Consider the following 21451-nt stretch of genomic DNA (forward strand, 5'->3'; position numbering starts at 1 on the left):
GGTCAGTAAGTTCTTAGTCTTGGCCTTGCTTGGCCTTCTTCGAAAATGGTTGAGCATTGTTCCCACTGTGGTCACAATGGGCAAATTTCAAGGACATGCTTGTATGCTTCTCTGCAAGGTGTGCAAAGTGATGTATGGTATCCTCACCGGAGGGGCACGGGTCAAATTTTCGTCTTCAGCATTGACTGCCAATCATCCCATTTGTCCAATAAGTCTCCCTCCCCTATCTCTTAAATTCGCCCTCCTCTGCTCTCTCCAACTTAGGCTCCCTTCTCTCCCAATTCGTCCCTTTTTCATAGCTGCCGGCTGCAAGAATTTGGGCCTGTGAAATTCGCACTCCTCTGCCTGGATTCGCCCCTACCTATGAAGGATTCGCCTATCCTTCATAATTCGCCCCTATTCAATTTTCCCTTCCTAGTTCACTACTCTCGCCCCTACCCTCGAAAGTCTAAACCCCTCGCCCCTACCCTCTCAGCACCCCCTCTCGCCCCTACCCTCTACCCTCTCGCCCCCTACCTCTCAGCACCCCTCTCGCCCCTACCCTATACCCCTCGCCCCTACACTTTCCCAGCACCCCTCTCGCCCCTACCCTATACCCCTCGCCCCTACCCTCTCCCAGCACCCCATCTCACCCCTACCCTCTCGCCCCTACCTCTCAGCACCCCTCTTGCCCCTACCCTATACCCCTCGCCCCTACCCTCTCCCAGCACCCCCTCTCGCCCCTACCCTCTAACTCTCGCCCCTATCCTCTCAGCACCCCCTCTCGCCCCTACCCTCTACCCTCGCCCCTACCCTCTCAGCACCCCCTCTCGCCCCTACCCTCTACCCACCCACTCTCGTCCCTGCCCTATTTTTGTTTGAATTTGCCCCTACCCATTTTCTCTCAGCAATTCGCCCCTACCCTCTCCCACTTTCGCCCCTGCCCTATTTTTGTTTGAATTCGCCCCTACCCATTTTCCCTCAGCAATTCGCCCCTACCCTCTCAGCACAATTGGATTCGCCCCTACCTATTTTCAAATCGCCCCCTCTCAAAATTCGCCCATACCCCCTTAGAACAATTAGATTCGCCCCTACCCTAACTGGCCCAAATTAGCCCAAGCCTTATAAACTCGCCCCAGCCTCACTCCCTTCGCCTATTAGCTCTTGATTCGCCCCTATACCCAATCCTCAATCAAATCCTCCCCCAGCTCCCCTTCTGTCCAACCTCTGCCTAGCCCAATCCCAAATAGTTTTGCAAAAACTCCACCTTGGTCTGCATCTGACTGAGTGCTTTTCCATCCCTTATCTACTCAATTGCTCACTGTTTGTCATCCACCCGACCTCACCATGGCAGGAGGTAGCAAGCAACAGGAGAAACAGCCAGAAGGAAGTAGCAAGAAAAAGGTAGAGTTGAAGAGGAGGAAAGCTCTGGTTGCAGAATCAGAGAGCGAAGCAGAGGAAGTATCTACAAGCAGCAGCAGCCATGACATAGATGACTTTACCTCCAGTGACCCAAGTGATGAGAGCTACAAAGCAGACTCAGCAGCATCTGATGATTCAGATGTAAATTCGGAGTCAGGTGCTTCCAGTGATCAGGAGGAACATTCAAAAGTGGCTCAGAAAAAAGAAAAGCAGCCAATCATCACTCATGAAATCAAGAGGCCTGCTTCCCATTAAATTTTCATATGCAGCAACCTCGACCATCTCTCAGTGAGGTGCTTTCGACTGCTCAGCTACAGACTCTGGGACTCACAGCATTGGCTGATGTAAATTTACCTAATACGGTTCCAGCAGAGCTGATACATCAACTGTTGAAAGACTTTCCAAAGGTCCGGGGCCACAAGCTAACAGCTACTGAGGCGGTCCGGGGCGGGCAACAAGAAGAGTGGCCTCTAGACACCCTTCAAGGCTCCCGTGCTGCTCAATGGGGCTGGGGCACAACACAACACAAACCAAAACAACAAACCCACAGCCAAATCCCAACTACACAAGGGGCACCACCTAGTTTAAGAGCGAACTAGGACGCAAAAGAGGAGAATCGTTAGAGCAACCCACAAACAAGCAAGGAATTTACACTAACCCTAACACCAATGGAATACTCTCACCCCCTAAAACACGAGAGAGAGAGAGAGAGAGAGAGAGAGAGAGAGAGAGAGCTCGGGCTGCTTTGAAACGTATCGGCAATGATCAAGCAAACACAACTATATATTTAAGAAAGAGAGAGAAAGGGGGAGGGGGTGCTTGTTGCATTAATACCTTCTTACAAATCTGTCATGACAAATCAAAGTGAGATTAGTATTTGTTCAACATAGCTTGCGTAAATTTCACCACAACGCATCACAAGGAAAACCACCCCAATCACTATCTTAAGGCCAGGGGAGTCCTCTCCACCCTGTCGCCCTCTTACAGTATGTGGGATTTATGGCTAGATTGATGACAACACCAGAGACAAGCTATCAAGAACTTAACAAAAAACACCAAGACACTTACGCATCATTGTTGTCCATTACTTCACGTTGGAAGGGAGACAAAGTATCCAAGCTTAGTCCAAATCCACCCTCCTTGATTCAGCAAATGTTGGGCTTACACTAGTAGGAGAAATGATAGATTTCCTACTCTCAATTGAATGAACACTCTCTCTCTTACAAATGGCATAGAGTTCCCTTGCTAATCCCCTATTACAACACATGCACATGCATAAGACAATGAGCTTCCACTCAAGAGCTCCTTCTAGAGAGGTTGAGCTTGGCTTCTCAAGCTATAGCATAGTGCTCTTGCTTATGGCTCCCCCCTTTTTGTGCTAGCTACACCCTCCTTTTATAGCAATTTTGAAGGCTAGGGTTACTCCTCTAACCATGGTTGGGTTAGATTTTCAGCCATTTATCTAATTTCTTTTGCTTGGAATCATCAAGAAGTTGGTGGGGAAAGAGAGAGGAGAGAAATGGAGGTGATAGGACTTTTCATAGTGGGTTAGTGTTAGTAGAGTTAGTATTAATTTACAAATGGAATTGGATATTTACAATGGGAGTATCCATGTAGGATACAAATAAGGAAGAAAAACTCTTAAGAGGTAAGAAAAGGTGGATTTCTTACAAGGTTGATGCTCCAAGTGTCTTGAGTAGGGCCGATTTTGACGCTTGTTGACGGTCCACTAGCTTTGACGGTACGTTTCTTCTCCACTCTTGACCTTCCTTGAGAGACAAGGTAATTGAAGCTGAGTAATCAACCACCATGATGCTGTCTTTTAAGAGAAGAGGATGAATTTTGTGGTTTTTTTATAGATATGGGTAAATTGGAGGAGGAAAAATGAGACTAGGTGGTCAATTTTTGAATGGAATTGTGTGTGGGAGGTATGAGTTCACCATGGTTTCTCTTATTCTTCAAGGTTGAGGAGAAGGTGAGTAGTGTGCAGAGAGGAGTGGTGAGAAAGATAGGGATGATGAGTGGAGAAGTGTGTGTGAAAGAGGAAAATGATAAAGTGGAAGAGAGAGTGTGGCTGCATAGCATGGGAAAACTGGGGTCCACTAAAAAAATCATAGCTCACAGCTCGTAGCTCAAAAAAATATGAAAAAATTTGAGGCAAAAGTTCAACCTACGAGCTACAACTTTTGTTTGTATCACCTTTTCAAATTCGGAGAGCAAGTGAACTTTAAAAATTCAGCAAAACCGACCGTTTTTTTCCACTGCAAGGTCCTTGTGGGGTCCTTCTTTGGATGATTCTTTTGAATACCTCCAAGAGTGAGCCCTCCATAGTGCATGTATGCATGCAACCTACCCTTGACCTTATTTGGTAGGTCTATAATTGAAGATATTGTTGAGATTAGGATATAAGTGAATAGTACAACTAAGAAAATCAAATATTGAGGGGTCTAAAAAAATATGTACATGTCAAATATAAATAATATAGGTGGAAAAATATAAAGGGATCAAAATAAATCTCTCTCATTATAAGTCTACCATAAAAAGATGAATATTTTTGGTGGTCTAATTTATGAGAAAAAAACAAAATAGATGTAGGAAGGGAAAAATCAAAATAGTGAAAAAATATACACATAAATAAAACTAGTTTTTTTGGATTTTTGTTGGGATGAAGTTACACAAAATATAAGAGAAGCTTACATGAAAATATTTCTATATGGAATAAAGAGTATGAAAAATGGTAAGAAAAAATTGTGGTAATGGTGAGGCAATGTACAGAGCATAAATAACACACACCTAGGTAGAAATATTTAAATAAATACCAAAATAATTATGAAAAAATATTTTATTTAGGCCCTATATACAAAGAAATATTTACATATGCATGGGCCATAATATACTTATATTTTTTATTTTTTTTATTTTTTATTTTTTATTTTTTTGGCTCAACTAGCCCAATGACTAGCTAATTGAGGGTTTTTGAAGAAGATATGGGAAAAGTCCCGTGACTCACGCACGCCTATGTACAGTGAAATGGTAGGGATAGCCACAGTGTTTGGGTGATTTTGGTAGGGTGAGGTAACTCATTGTGGCAATTACAAAGAGCCGAAAAACGGCTATCACTACAAGGCTTGGCCATGCCATGGGTATGACCAACTTTCCAGCTGTGAAGTCTACTACTCGCACTTTCTCTTTGCTGTCCAAGGATGCGACAATTCAAGAATGTCAAGAGCTATCGAGTTCGGATCACCCAAATTATGAGCGAAACAGACGGCTTCTCGCAATCTTCACGTATTACTTTCTGGCTCGAGATGCCAAAGAAGACAAGGAAAAAACAGATCTTCTCACTATATTCTCCCACAACGACGGGCTATACTGTTTAATCCACACTATCCCATGTGGATTCCACCAAATTCTCTTCAGCTCTTTGCAGTCTAGGGCTAAAAGATTTCGGGCCCAAGTGCAGTCTGTGCAGTTAAGTTTTAAATGTTTTGTGGCACCTCTCTTGGCATGGGTCATAAACATACCTATTAACATAAATGAAGTGGATGAGGAATAGGGAACCTCGAAAGGGAAAAGGAAAACCGTGAGCATGCAGGTTGACCCCACAATCACCAAGAAAAAGAAGATCAAGGCGAAAGTGGTGAAGGATACAGTGAAGTCTCTTTCTGAGAGCCAGCAGACTAGGGTACATCTTCAGCGTCACACGTCTACTTCTACCCCTGGTTCTGCTGTGCCGGCACCAGTGTCCACTGCCGCTCCTCAGGACAGGATGGTCACTTCACCCATACAGGATCCTCTTCCTTCTTCTCCCATCTTCACTCATACATAGGTCAACATATCTCTCGCTCCACCTACAACAACAATCTCCGAGGCACCTACTACACCAACTGTACCTACTTCTAGCTCGCCGGCTGTGCCACATGTGCACTCTCCAGCATCACATCCATCTGAGGGATCTTCAGGTAGAACCGACTCCACTTCTTTGTTTTAGCTTTCAGAGAAGTTACTTCAGGATTCCAGAGCTACTATTGCCACCATCGAGCTAGGCACGGAGCAGCTAGCTGCAATCCACCAGCATCACTCCGCCACATACGCAGCTATGGAGGGATCTCTGTGAGTTGCCGAGAGTGCCAGCGCAGACCGAGATGCAACGATTTTTGCACTACAGCAGGCATTGAAGATAAAGTCGAGGATTATTGATGACCTAAAAGCACATGTGCACGGATTTCAAGAAATGCTTATGTATGGTAACAGGCCTACCCAGGCTCTTGTGGGATATGGATGGACTGGGCCAGGGATACAGGTCCAATATCCAGCAGGCTTTGCAGCGCCAGCAGGTCCCTCTCAGCCCTCTCAACAGTTCATGGGACACTACCGAGCAGGTCCCTCTCAGCCCTTTACTCAGCAGGGGTCTCAGGTCCAGATGCCACACATGCAGAGCCATAGTGTTCCTTGCTGTAACGGTGTTGCTGGTGCACACCGCCATGGTTGTGTTACTAGGCGTCCGGAGTTCACTTCAAGTTCAGGGCAGGTGCTTCCATCCGCTATGCAGCAGATGGCTGCTACAACCACAGGAAGCCAGGTTATGCAGAGCACAGCACAGCAACCGCATAGTTACACAATCGATCTGATGGCTCCTCCCGATCCGAATACTTCTAGAGCAGCAGTGGCGACGACACTTTCCCTTGGGTGACAGGATTGTGCTCTTGCCCCACCTTTCATTGTACATATAGTTACTTTTGCAGTTTCATTCAGTTTTGGCTCACCGAGACGGTGACCAATCTTGTGGCGGGCAACCTGTAGCAAGCTACAGTGTCACTTTCAGAGGACACAGTTACAGTTAGTACAGTTGGTCTGGTCTGTTCACACTCTGGGTAGTGACACGTGGCAGGGATACGGATGGTGGCCTAGTGGACATGTGGCCAGGTCACACTTGGCTGGCTGACATTTATGAGCCGTTGGTGGCTCTTTATGATTGTATCTATGAGTAGTAGCCGTTGGGCATTATCATTATCTTATATAGATGGTCGGTTCATCGTCTAAGTAACGAGTCTTACACAGAGCACTGCTTCACCATCCCTGCACATCTGAGCCTCGACACCCCACTTGTACCTGTGAGTCCTAGGCTGGAGCTGAGTGTGCTGCCACGCCACAGTCTGTACATGGTTCTTTAAGCTAGTCGAGTCCACATGTTTTGGTCCACTGTTGTGTCTCTGTTGTTATCCATTGTTTCTGTGTTTCATTCTGTTTGAGAGAGTTTCCATTTGTTTGAGTGAGATTGTCACGCACATTGCACTGAGGAGCACCCACACTGTAGAGAGCACGACACATTATCCGCGCTACAAAATTTCTCCGTAATTAAAAGTAATGGAAAGTAAAAGGAGAGTAGAGGCTTTTTTTAAATTATCGAAATTCTCTTCATCTCAATAACCAACCTCAAGCCATACCATTCTTTTCTTTTTTTGATTGGGGAAGTAACTCACAAACGTGGCTGACTAATAGGGGATAGACACTACAATAGCAAAAAAGTCTATTTCTACAAGTCAGTCCCTCGATTTAATATGGCAAGAAGCGCATACTGTAATATGAATTCCATGTTTTATGCCAGTGAAGGTGTTCTCAACCTGGGCTTGAAGGTCTGAAATTGATTCAACATCTCCAAATTCGGTTCTACATATAAGAGTGAACAAATTTCAGCATGGAACCTATGTAGGGTTTTTAGCACATAAAACTACAGAAGGGCTTGCAGTCAAGCTGATAATTAGTCTCTTCCCGAGAACTTACCATCACTTCTTGATTGCAAACCCTCAAGACTTCTCACATCCGCCGAACATTGTATTTTAACAGTAATATACCCATAGACCCTCACATCCGAACATTGTATTTTAACAGTAATATACCCAGAGACTGTCATAACTCTGGATGGTGATATTACTGCTCTCCTTGCATGCCAATCATTCTGCTTAGATTTGCAAAATCTGGACGCAAGCTATGCACAGAATACAAAATTAGGTCCATCATTTTTAATCAGTAGGTATAAGAGTAACACAAGCTGAAATGATGAAGCCCTGGATGGGGTGCACAGCAGGGAGGATGCAGAACTAAACAAATCACTGAATGCCTTAGAAATTCTGTAAATACAATAAAAACTTTCATAAAAAATCACAACATGTGATAGAATTCAGAACATCCGAACTGCTTTGAACTGCTTTATTGCAGCTGGAATTTAAGAACATGTCACAGCAAGAATGTTCTCCTACCTTCTCGTTGATGCAGTCAAACACGTGCATCAATGCTCCATTTAAATCATACAATGCCACCTGTAAGATCCAATTGAACATATACTAAAACTTCAGAAATATATACGGCAATAAGGGAATCAAACTTACAGAAAATTGATCGTGCTTGAATGTAGAAAATAGGTCATTCCCAATAAAGAGAACTCTTAGTCAACAATGAGATGAAGTCATTGCTATGCAGCTTCAAATGAATTGGGTAGAGTAAATTGGGCAGTCCCCTGTAAGCACAAAGCTGATCTCTAGAAGTGCCTTAGGTGGCAGCATCAGCAATCAACTCATCTGACATGGTCCTTTATTGACCAGCAAGAGAGAGAGCACATGCGACACAAAGTGATGGAATTCCACCCCAAAGAGTACTGGTCCCAAACCTTGGCGCCCCTTTCGGTATTTCTTTATATTACTTGAACTCGGTACAATGCCGGTACCCATGCTCTGCACCTTCACCCAAAAGAGTGCCAGAGACTCGGCCCTCTGCACATATTTAAAGGCCCTTGGCCTTCAAAAACAGTTTACATGAAAAGCTTGAAACTCAAAAGCAATTGTCTCAAAAGCTGGTGCCCAAAAGCAAGCAGCGCGTTTTGCGGAAATCTGTACAACTGCCACGTCAGCAAAGCCAGCGCACATCGCGAAAATCCGTACTAGTCTACCACGTCAGCATGTCAGCACAGAATTCAAAAATCCGTACAGCAACTGCCACGTCATCATCTCTCCACGCTAGTCTTCTCGGTGCTTTACTTTAATGTCTTTTGTCACTTGGGCCCCATCGGACGGGGTCCCATAGGTTGGTGGGAACTTCTTCTTCTTCTTCTTACTTTTATGTCTTTAGTCACTCGGGCCCCATCAAACGGGGTCCCATAGGTTGGTGGAAACTTTTTCTTCTTCTTCTTATTCTGCTTCTGTTTCTTAGGGTTTAGGCTCCTTGGCCGGGATCTACAGTTAGCTTTATTCTTCAATGGCTTGACACTTCAGCAGTTTGTGACATCCCCCCTTCTTGACAGAAAGTAATCGGCCGCGATTATAGCATAACTACAAAACAACTCAAGTTAGCTCAAAAATTACCGAGGGTCATTCCGAGGGACAATCAGATTTCTCATTCAAAATCGGAGCTCTTGATTTCCTGGGTCGTTGGCTTCCCAAAAGAATCTCATCCAATAAGGAGTCTCATTCCAGATCAGAACTCTTGATATTTTGGGACGTTGGTTTCTGAGAAGTATCTCATCCAATAAGGAGTCTCATTCTAGATCGGAACTCTTGATATCCTGGGTCGTTGGTTTCCCAGAAGTATCTCATCCAATAAGGAATATTCAGTGGTTGGCACATCACAATGCAACATAAATGCTCACATATACATGTCACAAGACAGAGCGAATGCGCCTTTGAGCACTCCCATGAGACAGACGGTCTGCAGTATGAAGCTACTCAACGACTATGTCGTCACTCCCCTCGCAAATAACCTAAAAAGGTCCGGGCCATGAGTTCAAAAGACTGGTACAACCAAACGCTCCTCAGACCGCAGCCTGCGTCGCTTGGAGGTTCAAGCATACAACCAAACACTCCCCAGAATCCAGACATCCCATCTGCATCGCCCGGAAGTTTTCCAGCATACAACGAAACGCTCCCCAGACATCCCGTCAGCATCGTTCCGAGGTTTTCAACCATAACGAAATGCTCCCCAGACATCCCGCCTGCATCATTCTAAGGTTCAGACAATACCAAAACAGCATTTCTTACTACTCCACCCGGGAGTAAAATCATCAATCATTGAAACCAGTATTAAAACCAGCGTCAAACAATTCAAATCGGCACCAAGACAAGTTCAAGACAGATACCATCCATTTCAAACAAATTCCAAACAGGATCACCAAACAAGTTCTCAAACAGAATTCGAACTTAAAAAGAAATCTCGACATCAGTCGAGCTCGGAAAGTCGACTGACTTTCCATCCTAAAACCTGCACCAAAAATTAGGGCTAGGTTCCTTCCATAAGGTCGTAGCCGACCACAACATGGTCCATCAGCTCTTGGACAGACAGTGTTCTCTAGGCGATGGTAGTCCCAAGACATAGCAATCACACTAGACCTCCAAGGTTTTTGGCTCGGGAAGAGACACCTGATGAGAGATGTCGAGAATTTCAAGTTGTAATCCGCAAGGGTTTCCATGGCAAGCGTTTTAGGATACCCCACTCTACCAGAAGCTGCACTCCGAAGGAAGCTACCAGAAACTCGAGCAAAAATTTTCTTGAAAGCCTGCCAAGTCCTTGGAGTGTGCGACTTGGTAGCTATAGACATCCACCACTGCATGGCACTACAGCTAAGAAAAACAGCAGCTCGAAACAAATCTTGGATCCTTCTCTTACAAGTGATCTTTAAGGCTTATGCCCTGTAAGACAGAGCGATGAATACAGGAGCGCGCCCACCGATGCGCGATGAAGTAAGGGTGGGAGTGGCTAATAAGCCCGGGGTCGGGACACGAAAATTCTTTAATAAACTTTGGAAGCACCACCTTGCTCTGTCTGCTCTTTAATAGGACCGGTATGCTTTCAGAAAAGCACACGCCTAAAGCTCTAATACAACTGTCACAAGAGACGAGCACCACGTGCCAACGGAAAAGAACAAACTGAACAAACTTTTAGCACTTCATAACAACTCAACTGAAAGGGAGAGAGCACACACAACACGGAGTGGCGGAATTCCACCCCCAGAGAGTATTGGCCCCAAACCTTGGCGCCCCTTTCAGTATTTCTTTATGTTACTTGAACTCGGTACAATGCCAGTACCCATGCTTTGCACCTTCACCCAGAAGAGTGCCAGAGAGTGAGCCCTCTGCACATATTTAAAGGTCCTTGGCCTTGAAAAGCAGTTTACATGAAAAGCTTGAAACTCAAAATCAACTGGCTCAAAAGCTGGCGCCCAAACGCAAGCAACACGTTTTGCAGAAATTCATGCAACTGCCACATTGGCATAGCCATCGCACATTGCGAAAATACGTACTGGTTTGTCACGTCAGCATGTCAGCGCAGAATTCGAAAATCAGTACAGCAACTACCACGTCATCATCTCTCCACGCTAGTTTTTTGGGTGCTTTATTTTAACGCCTTTAGTCACTTGGGCCCCATCGGACGGGGTTCCATAGGTTGGTGGGAACTTTTTCTGCTGCTTCTTCTTCTTTTGTTGCTTTTGCTTCTTAGGGTTTAGGCTCCTTGGCCGGGATCTACAAGTTAGCTCCGTTCTTCAATGGCTTGACACTCAGCAGTTTGTGACACACATTGACTCACCACGTATGGGAGATCTTTTATCATTGCATGTATCAATCTAGAGATGGTACATTGTGAGTATACGAGTTTGACTAAGCATTGAGTCTACTGTGTTCTTCTATTTTCAGCCTTACGATTCATATTTTCCCTTTGTTGTTGTCATTCAATAGCTAGCTATGGTCATTGTGGTTCTGTTTAGAGAGAGGTTTCTTGCGCACACTGTATTCTTGCGCACACTACACTGAAGGACACCAACACTAAAAAGAGCACTAGCACGACACAGTTTTCCCTCTACAAGTGCTCTCATTTTTGGCACGCCTGGTGGGAACTCATCCAGAATCTCACTCACGAGTTGGGCCTCAAAGCTGCCATACACAATTACTCTGTAGCAAGCTGGTAGTCCTGGTCTAGTGCTTGTCCGGGTACTAATAATCCTGATGCACGATTCATCTAGGGTTGACTAGCACCTGGTCTATTGCTAGTCTTGGTCTAGCAATCATCCAAGTCTTACTAGTTCTGCTTCAGTTCTCGTCTAGGGTTAGCTACCACATGTATACAATGACAACGATCTACGAGCAAATATATCCTCAAATAAGATGAGCGGCAGCCTGTGATGGATGTCAGAGCCATGACTACCAACTAACCACCACTCCTCTACCCTGCACTGTATACATGGTCCACTAGGCAGTGAGTCCGCCCACTGGTCTAGAATCCATAGGTAGGTAGACTGAAAGGTGAGCTAAGCCTAGGCCAGCGACCTGGTCTACACCCCATAGGTAGTCCCTATCTGGCTACAGATTGCCCAGCACAAACCCACTTACCATCCCTGGGAGTTTAGCCACCGTCAAGACTCTCAAAACTGAATGAAATGAAAATTCAGAGCAATAACTATACTGAAAAACATGTATGTACAACAGAAACCTACTGAGTCACTGAGGTGCATTGTCTGAGATCTGGGTCTTGACACTTTTCTTACTTCTCTATATGTGCTTTCAAAGTTCTATTCTCCTGTGTCAGTTGTCAGATGATGTGCGTGAAAATCCACAAGGTCAGCCTCTTTGCGATCAATCAAACTCTCTGCATACTGTAGGCAGTGCTCTATATCATAATAGCAAGAAGCCTGAAACTTGAAAATGTTAATTAGCTCTATAGACAGGTCACAGCCCGAGCATTAAGTGATCCATAGCAGTTCTCTATCCCTATAAGATCAGATCTCCAAAACCTAGCATGAAGGGGGATGATGCTGGGAGGGAATGGACTTGAGACTCCCTGGGGATGTTGGAGGTGGGGAAGATAAAGATGGCTGTCGGGATTGGCAAGGGGTGTGATCTAGAGAAACAGGAATTGTGCTGGAGTGGGCTGCGAAGAAGAGGCAATAGTTGATGTTATGGCAGATGAATTGAATTAAGGAGAACAGGTTACGGGAATGGAGTGCATAGCAGATGTGTGGTGTGTGGGTGACTTGGAAGGAAGTGCAGCCGTAATCATGGACAACGAGGCTAGAGAGGCAGGCATAGCGGGTAAGGTGGATGAGATGGTAGAGGTGAGGCATAGAGAGAAAGAGATGGTACCCAAGGAAAACTCAGCCAATTGGAAGGATGTAACTGAGTGTTCAACCTTGCTTGCCACCACAAAAGTATGACTCTGTGCGTATGGCAGTTGCTGAACTGAAAATGACGAATCAGCAACAACCTTCAAACATTTGGATGGTCGACGAGGTATTAACTTCTTGATTCTATGCACTGCAACTAGGAGCCTTTCGCACTGTCTTGGAGCTTCTTCCTTACATGGAGGCTGAGGATCCGTGCCATCTTAGGTGAAGCAAAAGAATGGAAGACTTCAGCCTTTGACTTAACTCGACTTCTAACCTCTTTCTTTGGAACTTAGAAGAGTCAGTGGCAAACCTGTATGGGATGCACTGACACAGACAATAGAAGGCCCCAGCCACTCCCACTGCCCTGGGTGGTAGTGCGCAATCTTCCCCCGACCGAGGTTGATCATGCAACGGGAAGTAGTAATGCAGCAATCCCAGATCTATTCATATTTTTTACAGTCTGAAAGATGAGGATGTAGGGAACTCCTAGCACCTCTCCTAAGTGATGGTTTTTGACAAGCTAAAATAAGTGTTCATGGTAGGATTTACACTTGATCTTATGTTTAGTTTTTTTTGCCATTGTTGCATTGGCCTCGCCACTTCCTCACTTCTCTTATGTCATCAGTTTTGTCTCATTTGTGGTGAACTCATGCTCACAAAAAAGGCCTGCGTTTGATGTCGATGGGGAAACGTTGTACTCCCAAGCGCTTTGGTGGTCTCAATATCTTGGACATGTTCTTGCTAGGAAAGCTATGTTGTTGCCTACTCTTGTGCAGCAAACTCAGCCTCGGGCTCTTATGCTTGCCTACTTGTGCCAGCATATTGTTACTTCCTCCTTCGGTCATTAGCAACGACACATTCCTGGATGTCCTATTACGTCCAGTTTGATTTCTACTTGAAAAGATGTTACAACTCATCTATCATGGCATGGTCGACAACAACGGGAAGGGAATTCACTTCAATTGGAGAGTCTTCATTGGAGTCGGGCATTTCCTATTACTTTGGTCAATCGTTTGCCTCGCCGAGCATATTTTCTCTCTTGTCGTGGCCTTCGAGTTGTTGGTGATGTGGTTGATGAGGTGGGCCACACTTTTCAATTTTCCCTTGCTGCTCGACGTTTGGATTGGGTGTGCATTACCGTCAGCTTTGGAGAGAGCTTCAGCACATGCTGATTGATTATTTGCCCGTTCCGGCTTTGCTTGATGGTGCTCGCATGTCTAATTGGTTTTTCCGGGACACGCCCTTTGAGGTATGTCTGCTAGCAAGGTTTATGCTCTTCTTCTACCGCAGCCCTGGATTGCAGACCACTGCAATGCCCTATTGTCAATACACAAGTCTGATACCTAGTGAAAGAAGCCATCTCTGCCATCTGGAAGAGCCATTTTCCTTTGAAGAAGCGATGTTTGCTTGGAGTTCTCCCAGTGGGCTCTTTTCTCAGTGCACATCATATCTGCTCTTCTCGTTGTGTTCGTTGCTCGACTATGGAAGAGACTGTTAGTCACCTGGCTTGGGATTGCGGTATTACTAGAGGTTTTCTTCGCCGCATCGCAGCTTGTATGCGGCTCCGTTTCCCCCTATGGTCTTCCACAAAAGGTTCTAGGTTTTTGGCATTCTCTTGCCTTCCTTACAGCGATTTGCAGTCTTCTTCATGTGGGTCAGATTTTGGGCTTATTGGACCCTGTAGCGTCAACGTAACAGCTGCATGTTTCTTCGCTTTGATGCAGATCCCTTTCAGTTTTTCAAGCTTTTCCTCGGGCAATCTTTACGTTTTGCCTAGAAAGTTCGTGATATCACCTCAAAGATGCATCAGCTTTCCTATGCTCTTTCACAGATGAACACTTCTCTGATCCTGCTTTCGTATATGCTCCTTTCTGTGGGTTTTCCTTGCCTTGAGGTTTCCCACTTGTAAATTAATCCCAAAGATTTATCAAAAAAAAAGCTTGGTGGTAGGACTTACAATGGGCACTTTGGTCGTGCCAAGGGCCTTAGCTAGGTTCTCTTGAGGGTTCTACTGCGGAGTCTGACTGCCGAAAACTGAAAACGTTGGTGCTAATGATGGTCTTGTTGCGGAGAATACGCACAACACTGGGCTGTTGTGCTGCTCCAAAAACGCTAGGGCTGAATGCTGTCCAGATGCAAAAATGCTATGTCACAAGACGAGCACCACGTGCCAATAGAAAAGAGCAGACTGAACAACTTTAAGCACTTCAAATAACAACTGAACTGAGAGAGATAGAGAGTGGCGGAATTCCACCCCAGAGTATTGGCCCCAAACCTTGGCGCCCCTTTCGGTATTTCTTTATATTGCATCAACCTGTACAAGCCGGTACCCGAGACTCTGCACCTTCTCCAAGAAGCATGTCAGAGAATGAGCCCTAGCCTCATATTTGAAGGCCCTTGGCCTGGAAAGCAGTTACAGTAAAAAGCCTTAAAAACTCAAAAGCTTCTGGTCCAAAAAGCAATGCCAAAAGTTGCCAGCGTAATTTACGGAAATCCATACAGCCTGCCACGTCATCAGCCAGTGCAAATCGCGGAATTCCGTACAGCTTGCCACGTCATCATGACAACGTATTTTTCAGAAATCTCTCTGTTGCCCTTAGGGTTAGGGTTAGGGTTTTTGCAGTTTTAGGGTTTTTGGTAGCAAAATTAGGGTTTGCAAGTTTTAGGGTTAGGGTTTCCAGAATTAAGGTTTCAACAATTAGGGTTTCTTGCAAAAATTAGGGTTAGGGTTTCTGCTCTCGGGCAGCCACGTCATCACTTTGTGACAGTTTAGGCCCCTCGGCCACATCTGTAAGTTGGCTCCATTCTTTAGGCTTTGACACGTAAGCAGTTTGTTACATCTCCCCTTCTTGAAGGAGAGTAATCGTCCGCGATTACAGCACATCTGCAAAACAACTCAAGTTAGCTCAAAAATTTCCGAGGAACAATCAGTTTGCTCTTTTTATTAAGGAGTTAGCTTCTCCTTTCTCCTCTTTTGATCAAGGAGTTAGTTTCTCCTTTCGGCTGTTTTGATCAAGGAGTTAGCTTCTCCTTTCGTCCGGATCGGAACTCTTGATATTTCGGCGTAGTAAAATTAGTCATCACACCCAGACCGTACTGATCTTCCAGGGTGTCTTGATACACTAAAATTACATACCCAGGCAATCTCATCCAATTAGGAATATTCAGTAATTGACACATCACAATGCAACACAAATGCTCACATATGCATGTTACAAGACATAGAAACATAAAGCCACCGATGAACACTCCTCCCGCATAACCTAACAAGGTCCGGGCCAGGAGATATTCAACGACTCCCTCATCACTCCTCCCGCATAACCTAAAAAGGTCCGGGCCGGGAGATATAGAGGCCTTTTACAACCAAACGCCCCCCAGACCGCAGCATGAGTCGTTTGGAGGTGCTGAGAGTAACCACTGCTCAGACTTCTTAATACTCCTCCCGCATAACTATCCAGGTCCGGGCCGAGAGTCACAACAACAATTATTTTACAAGCATACAATCAAACGCTCCCCAGGCATCGGCCTGCGTCGTTCAGAGGTTTTCTAGCATACAACGGAACGCTCCCCAAGCATCGGCCTACGTCGTTCCGAGGTTCAAACAATACCAAAACAGTATTTCTCACTTCTCCACTCGGGAGTAAAATCACCAATCAATGAAACCAATATTAAAACTAGAGTCAAACATTTCAAATCGGCACGAAGACAGGTTTAAAACACATACCATCTATTTCAAACAAAGTTTCAAGCAATACTTTCTCAAACAAAGTTCAAAAGTATCTAATTACAAAACAACTAGAGAGTTCATTCAAGATTTTGTTCGGACAACCGAACTTTGAGGACGACTGGCTTGCCCTTCTGCATTACGGTGATGGTTTGGTTCCGGACTTGGAGAGTCGCATCATTCTTGTCATGCCAAGGCATGCCTAATAGAACGTCACAATTGCCAAACTTCATGATGTGGAAATCAGCTTTTCCATGATAATCTTGAATAGTCACTGGAAGAGCACCAATGAGCGATACTACTTTCTGAGTTTGCCCTATGGTTAGCTCAGCTTCAATTTCTCCACCCTCTCCATCATAATCAAAGTGCATCTGCTTTAAGAATTCTGGATGGATGAAGTTCTCTGTAGCTCCGGGGTCAAGGAAAATAAGGGCTTTGAAGCCATTGACTTTGCCATATGCTCGACCCAATTCATTTGTACTCTCAAGGCGTATGCCATAAATATCAAGAACTAGTCCAATAGCGGGTCTAGCTCTCTTAGCAGGAGGTTGCCCTGGGGTTCTGTCGACCGTTGGTGCGGGCGTCGGCTCCTCTGGTCTATCAGTGTGCTTGGGACAATTAGAATGATTATGCCCTGTTTGAAAGCATCCAAAGCATCGGCCTTCTTGTAGTAAGGTGTCTCGTTGTTGAGGCGTCAAATGAGGCCTTTGCGGTTGATTTTCACGACTCTCGAGAATTTGTTCGTTGTTGCCGAGAGTTGTGGTTAGTGGCCGGAGATTCTTCTGTGGTAAACTCTAGCTTTCTCTTCATCAGTTTGTAGCCGACCGCGGCATGGTCCATAAGTTCTTGCATGGTAGAGACTTGCTTGGATAGACAATATTCATGCAATGGTGATGGTAGTCCAATGGTGTAGCGCTTGCACTGGTCCTCCAAGAGGATGAACTTAAAGAAGGACACCGGAAGGTACACGTCGAGAAACCTTTGGTTATAGTCGTCCATGGTTTCGGTGGCAAGCATTTTCACGTTGCCCCACTCTGCCAAAATCTAGACTTCAAACATCGAAGTCATGTAACTACGTGCATACATCCGTGCTCATTCATTAGTGAATCGTGTTCATCGTACAATATTTCATGCCTGTGAAAAGAGTTCACATAAGGACGGTGACTAAAATACAAGAAAGCATCACGAATGAAACACTCGAACAATGCGTACTGACTAATCATTCGAACACATAATACGTCCTGTGGGGGTTCTTTGGACCTCGACTCGAGAACCAAGATCGGTTCTTCGTGATTGATCGAATCTGCAATGAGGTTAGCTTCACTAGCAAAAGTATCAACTAAACCATCAACCTTGTGAACAATCACGTCTTTATCCTGCAAGTCATCATGCTCATAGATAACCATATCTTGATCATGCAAATCATCATGCTTATCACTATCATCAATTCATGTGTGTCGTGCTTTAGCGAACACAAGACTGAGAGAGTCTCCTTTTCCTGAATCTCTTTAATATAAGCCTGCACATTAGAAAATAGTAGCACCAATGCGGCTTTCCTTTCGTTGTGCTCATCTCTATTTCGGCTCGTCTTTCTTTGTGCTTGCTCTCAATGAGTGAAAAGAGAAACAAGGGGACGCTGGACAAGCCCTTCTTTCTTGGGTTTCCTGTCACGCTTCAAAAACACGATTACGAATCGACACGCCCAAGTGGACTTGGGTTACATGCAACCGTAACAAGCAAAAACATTATGTGGTTCTTGTGGTTCTTTCCTTGAGTGATACAGAACACTGCCAAAGCTCTGATACCAATGTAAGGTGCAACGGATGTGAATGTTGAACTTTGCTCAAGATGAGTGCTACGAACTGTGCTCAAGGTTCCTTTTACTTACGGAAGGGAGAGCCTTCCGTTCCTTTAGTGAGAGAGTGCAAGTGATCATAAACAAAGTGGATAAACACTGTGAATGAAGGTGCTGAGACTAAGAGATAGAGAGAGAAGAATACGACACCAGAATGTTGTCAAACCCTCCTCCAAAGGCCCCACTCTCTATGGCGAGAGCGGCCTACTATTGATTGCATAAATCTCTACAATGCTTTTGACTTTCCGGCGATGTCGATAACGAGACAGGCTGAAATCTGGAAACGCTAAGGGCTAAAATCAGCAAATCTTTATCTGCTCAATTCTGACTCTATGTCGGTGACGACGATGCGACGACAACGCGCTGAAAATGCAGATGCTGAAATCTGCATTTTCCGGGCTGAAATTGCAAACGCTCGCTGATCTGACCGTGCAGCGAGGATCTGTTGCGGGAAGGTGAGATCTGCAAGGTTTGGGGGTTCTACTGCGGAGTCTGACTGCCGAAAACCAAAAACGCTGGTGCTAATGATGGTCTTGTCGCGGAAAATCTGCACAACGCTGGGTTGTTGTGCTGCTCCAAAAACGCTAGGGCTGAATGCTGTCCAGATGCAAAAACGCTAGGTGTCCTACTGTGGTCTGCTAACGCCAAGTAGATCTGCAAGTTGCAAAACGATTGCTGATCTGCAACTGTTGAAAAACGCTTGCTAATCTTTGGTCTGTGGCTAAAAACGCAAGTTGATTGTCGGGGGGGGGGGGGTCTTGCTGAGAAGGTGCCTGCTGAACACTTGGTTCTTGTTGCCTCTTCTGCCGGAAAGTGCTAGCACTAGGGTTCTTATATACTTGCATGGCTAAATTGCCCTACCCGGTTCCCAACAAAAGTCACTTAAAAATAATAAGTGAAAATTGGTTAAAATAGGGAAAATAGGTCTATGCACTGTAAAAATGCTCCTGATAGGTTCTGATGGTAATCTGATGGTAATGCGGTGTGCAACCACAGGATATGCATCTACTCTAAGTGCCTGGACATGCACATCTGCGAACAGATTTACAAAAGTGCCAGAACACTTCCTAAGCTAATTGAACTGAACTGAACCCTTTTCATGAAGTAGCTTGTCCACGTACACATAGGGTTAGATGTACATGTGACACTGGTAGAAGTCCTTCACCTATGTATTTTGGCCATCTTCCCCAAGTACGTTGCTCTTATCTACTCCTGTATACTAACACCTGCCATGGCATCACATGATGATTATCCGCACGAGAATGGCACTGTTAGCATACATTAACCCATGGAGGAAACCTCGCTATCTCCTCCCGACTCCACAAACTCGCAAGGGCATCGTCCCAATGGCTCTTCTTTTCCATCTCCCACTTCAAATGCATTTCCCATTTTTTGACCCCCTCGAACTTCTTGGGGGGACTTGTAGCGTTTAAAGTGACCCACCATCAACTCATGATTGGCAAAATGGATGGCCTACTTAGGCTTATGCATGGTGGATTGCACTACGCTCTCACTTGAGACTTTGGCACATTTTCAAACCATCTATGGACTTTTCTTGCACCAATGGACACGATTGAATAGTGTTCACGTTGGTGCAACCAAAGCTAGCCCAAGCTGGAAAATGGTCTATGCCAAGCGAAGGATGCAGGCAGGTGCAGTACAAAGGGCTAGAGTAGGTATGAAGTCCCTGGGCAGACTGGTGGCAGCGGAAATGTATGCCTGATGCGGTTTTTTAGGCTAAAAGGTGCTCAAGGGTGGTCTAGTTAGGGTGACAGGTCAAGGTGCCCGAGATGCTATGTTTGTGCTTTAGGATGTGGAATTCAAGGTGCTACGCAAGCTGGTCCAGACGGCTCGTCAAAAAGAGCCCCGATGTGAAAAATATCGCAATTTAAAGTAGAAAGGTTTAGCAGATCTGAGACGGACAGGGCAACTGGGGACAAGTGGCCCAAGTGGATGTCAGTGTATAGACACGTAGAGCTTGAATTATGGAGCATGCCTATCTTCTCGGATTGCTAATCAGAGCCCGGGATAGCAAGTTATGGTCAGTTGAAGTTTTGTCGGGGGCCGAGTTTGTGCCCACTTGACCGCATAGGGAGTCGTGCCCTATGGCATTTTTTGAGCCTTGACAGGGTTCAGGCAGATAGAGCATACCGTGTGGAGTCAGCAGGGATTGATGGCTCGTGATTCTGAGCCTCAAGTACCAAGCTACAGCCTGGTAAAGTTGGGAGCATTTGGCGGTAGTGAGCCTATAGATGATTTTTTTTTGTTTTGACGGCCTCGATTTGCAACCCCAAGAACCTCGGAATGAGGCCAGGTACTTGTCGCTTGAAGTCGGTATGGTGAAGCTTCGGCCGAGCCTTGCGGCTTGGAAATACAACCCCGGAGCGGAATGTTGCAGGCTGGTGAAGTGGGGGGAAAAAATTTGAGTATGAGGGATTTTTTAAAGGGTTTTTTGGGCATTGGAGGTCATTCCAAGAGGGACCGCCCATCTACTGCCACGTGGAGGCGGAAATAATCCCACATGGGGGGCTCAGTGACGCGCGGCGGGTGTATATGACCAAGGGCGTTGCCATTGTAAGCATCACATGGGTGAGGCGCTCCATTGGGGCTCGTGGGGATGGCTGGCCTGTAGAGGCGCTGCGTGGGCTGAGGTTGATGGCGCAGGGGCAGCGTTCCACTAGTTTTGGGTGGCACGCTGGGCGGCAGGTGGCCATAGCCGGAGGCCGGTGGTTCAAGACGGCTGAGTGCGCAGTGATGACATGGCAAAATGGCCTGCAGCCGTTCCCGCAGCCGCTTTGGAGCCCATCTTTTGAAGGCCAAGGGTGAGGGCACTAGCGATATCGATAGTGCCTCCCCGATGTGAGAGAGAAAGTGGGAGATGAGTGAGGGAGAGGGTCCCCCGGCAGAAGAAAGAAGTGGAGAGCCCCAAGGGGCGGCATAGAAGGGAGGTGAGTCCCACGGTATAGAGAGAGAGAGAGAGAGAGAGAGAGCGAGCGAGAGAGAGAGAGAGAGAGAGAGAGAGAGAGAGAGAGAGAAATGAAATGAAATGAAATGTTATATTAACGTCTTCAAAAAAGGCCAAAATGACCTATGAGACCAAAAAGTAACAATTGGTGAATTTGATACCATGTCTGAGTTTAGAAATTACAAACTTACAAAGTTACAGAGAACTAACACTAAAACACTAAGGAGAAAGGAAATTGGGGGTGGGGGGTTTTGTGGGTTCAGATGAAATCTCTCATCGGTCGCTGTTGGATCTCATCGACCTCCTCCATGGTCAGAACTCTGGTTAGGCGTCTTGCGTGTCGAGCTAGAGTGATCTGTA

The 21451-nt window shown here is 45.6% G+C and overlaps 1 protein-coding gene across 14 annotated transcripts in view; it reads right to left on the bottom strand.

Annotated features, from left to right (window-relative positions):
* LOC147449581 (intraflagellar transport protein 172-like) overlaps positions 1 to 21451 on the bottom strand; it is a 248756-nt gene that overhangs the window by 180914 nt on the left and 46391 nt on the right. For 13 of the 14 annotated variants that reach the window (XM_086521995.1, XM_086522003.1, XM_086521997.1 and 10 more), the window contains one exon: positions 7662 to 7721. The exons of the other annotated variant lie outside the window; for it this stretch is intronic. In XM_086521995.1, the coding sequence (XP_086378121.1) occupies positions 7662 to 7721 (60 nt within the window). The remainder of the gene's footprint in view (positions 1 to 7661; positions 7722 to 21451) is intronic. 14 annotated transcript variants of the gene reach the window in all.

Source organism: Adiantum capillus-veneris, chromosome 10, assembly GCF_014529385.1.
Source record: "Adiantum capillus-veneris isolate H3 chromosome 10, ASM1452938v2, whole genome shotgun sequence".
Classification (NCBI taxonomy): domain Eukaryota; kingdom Viridiplantae; phylum Streptophyta; class Polypodiopsida; order Polypodiales; family Pteridaceae; genus Adiantum; species Adiantum capillus-veneris.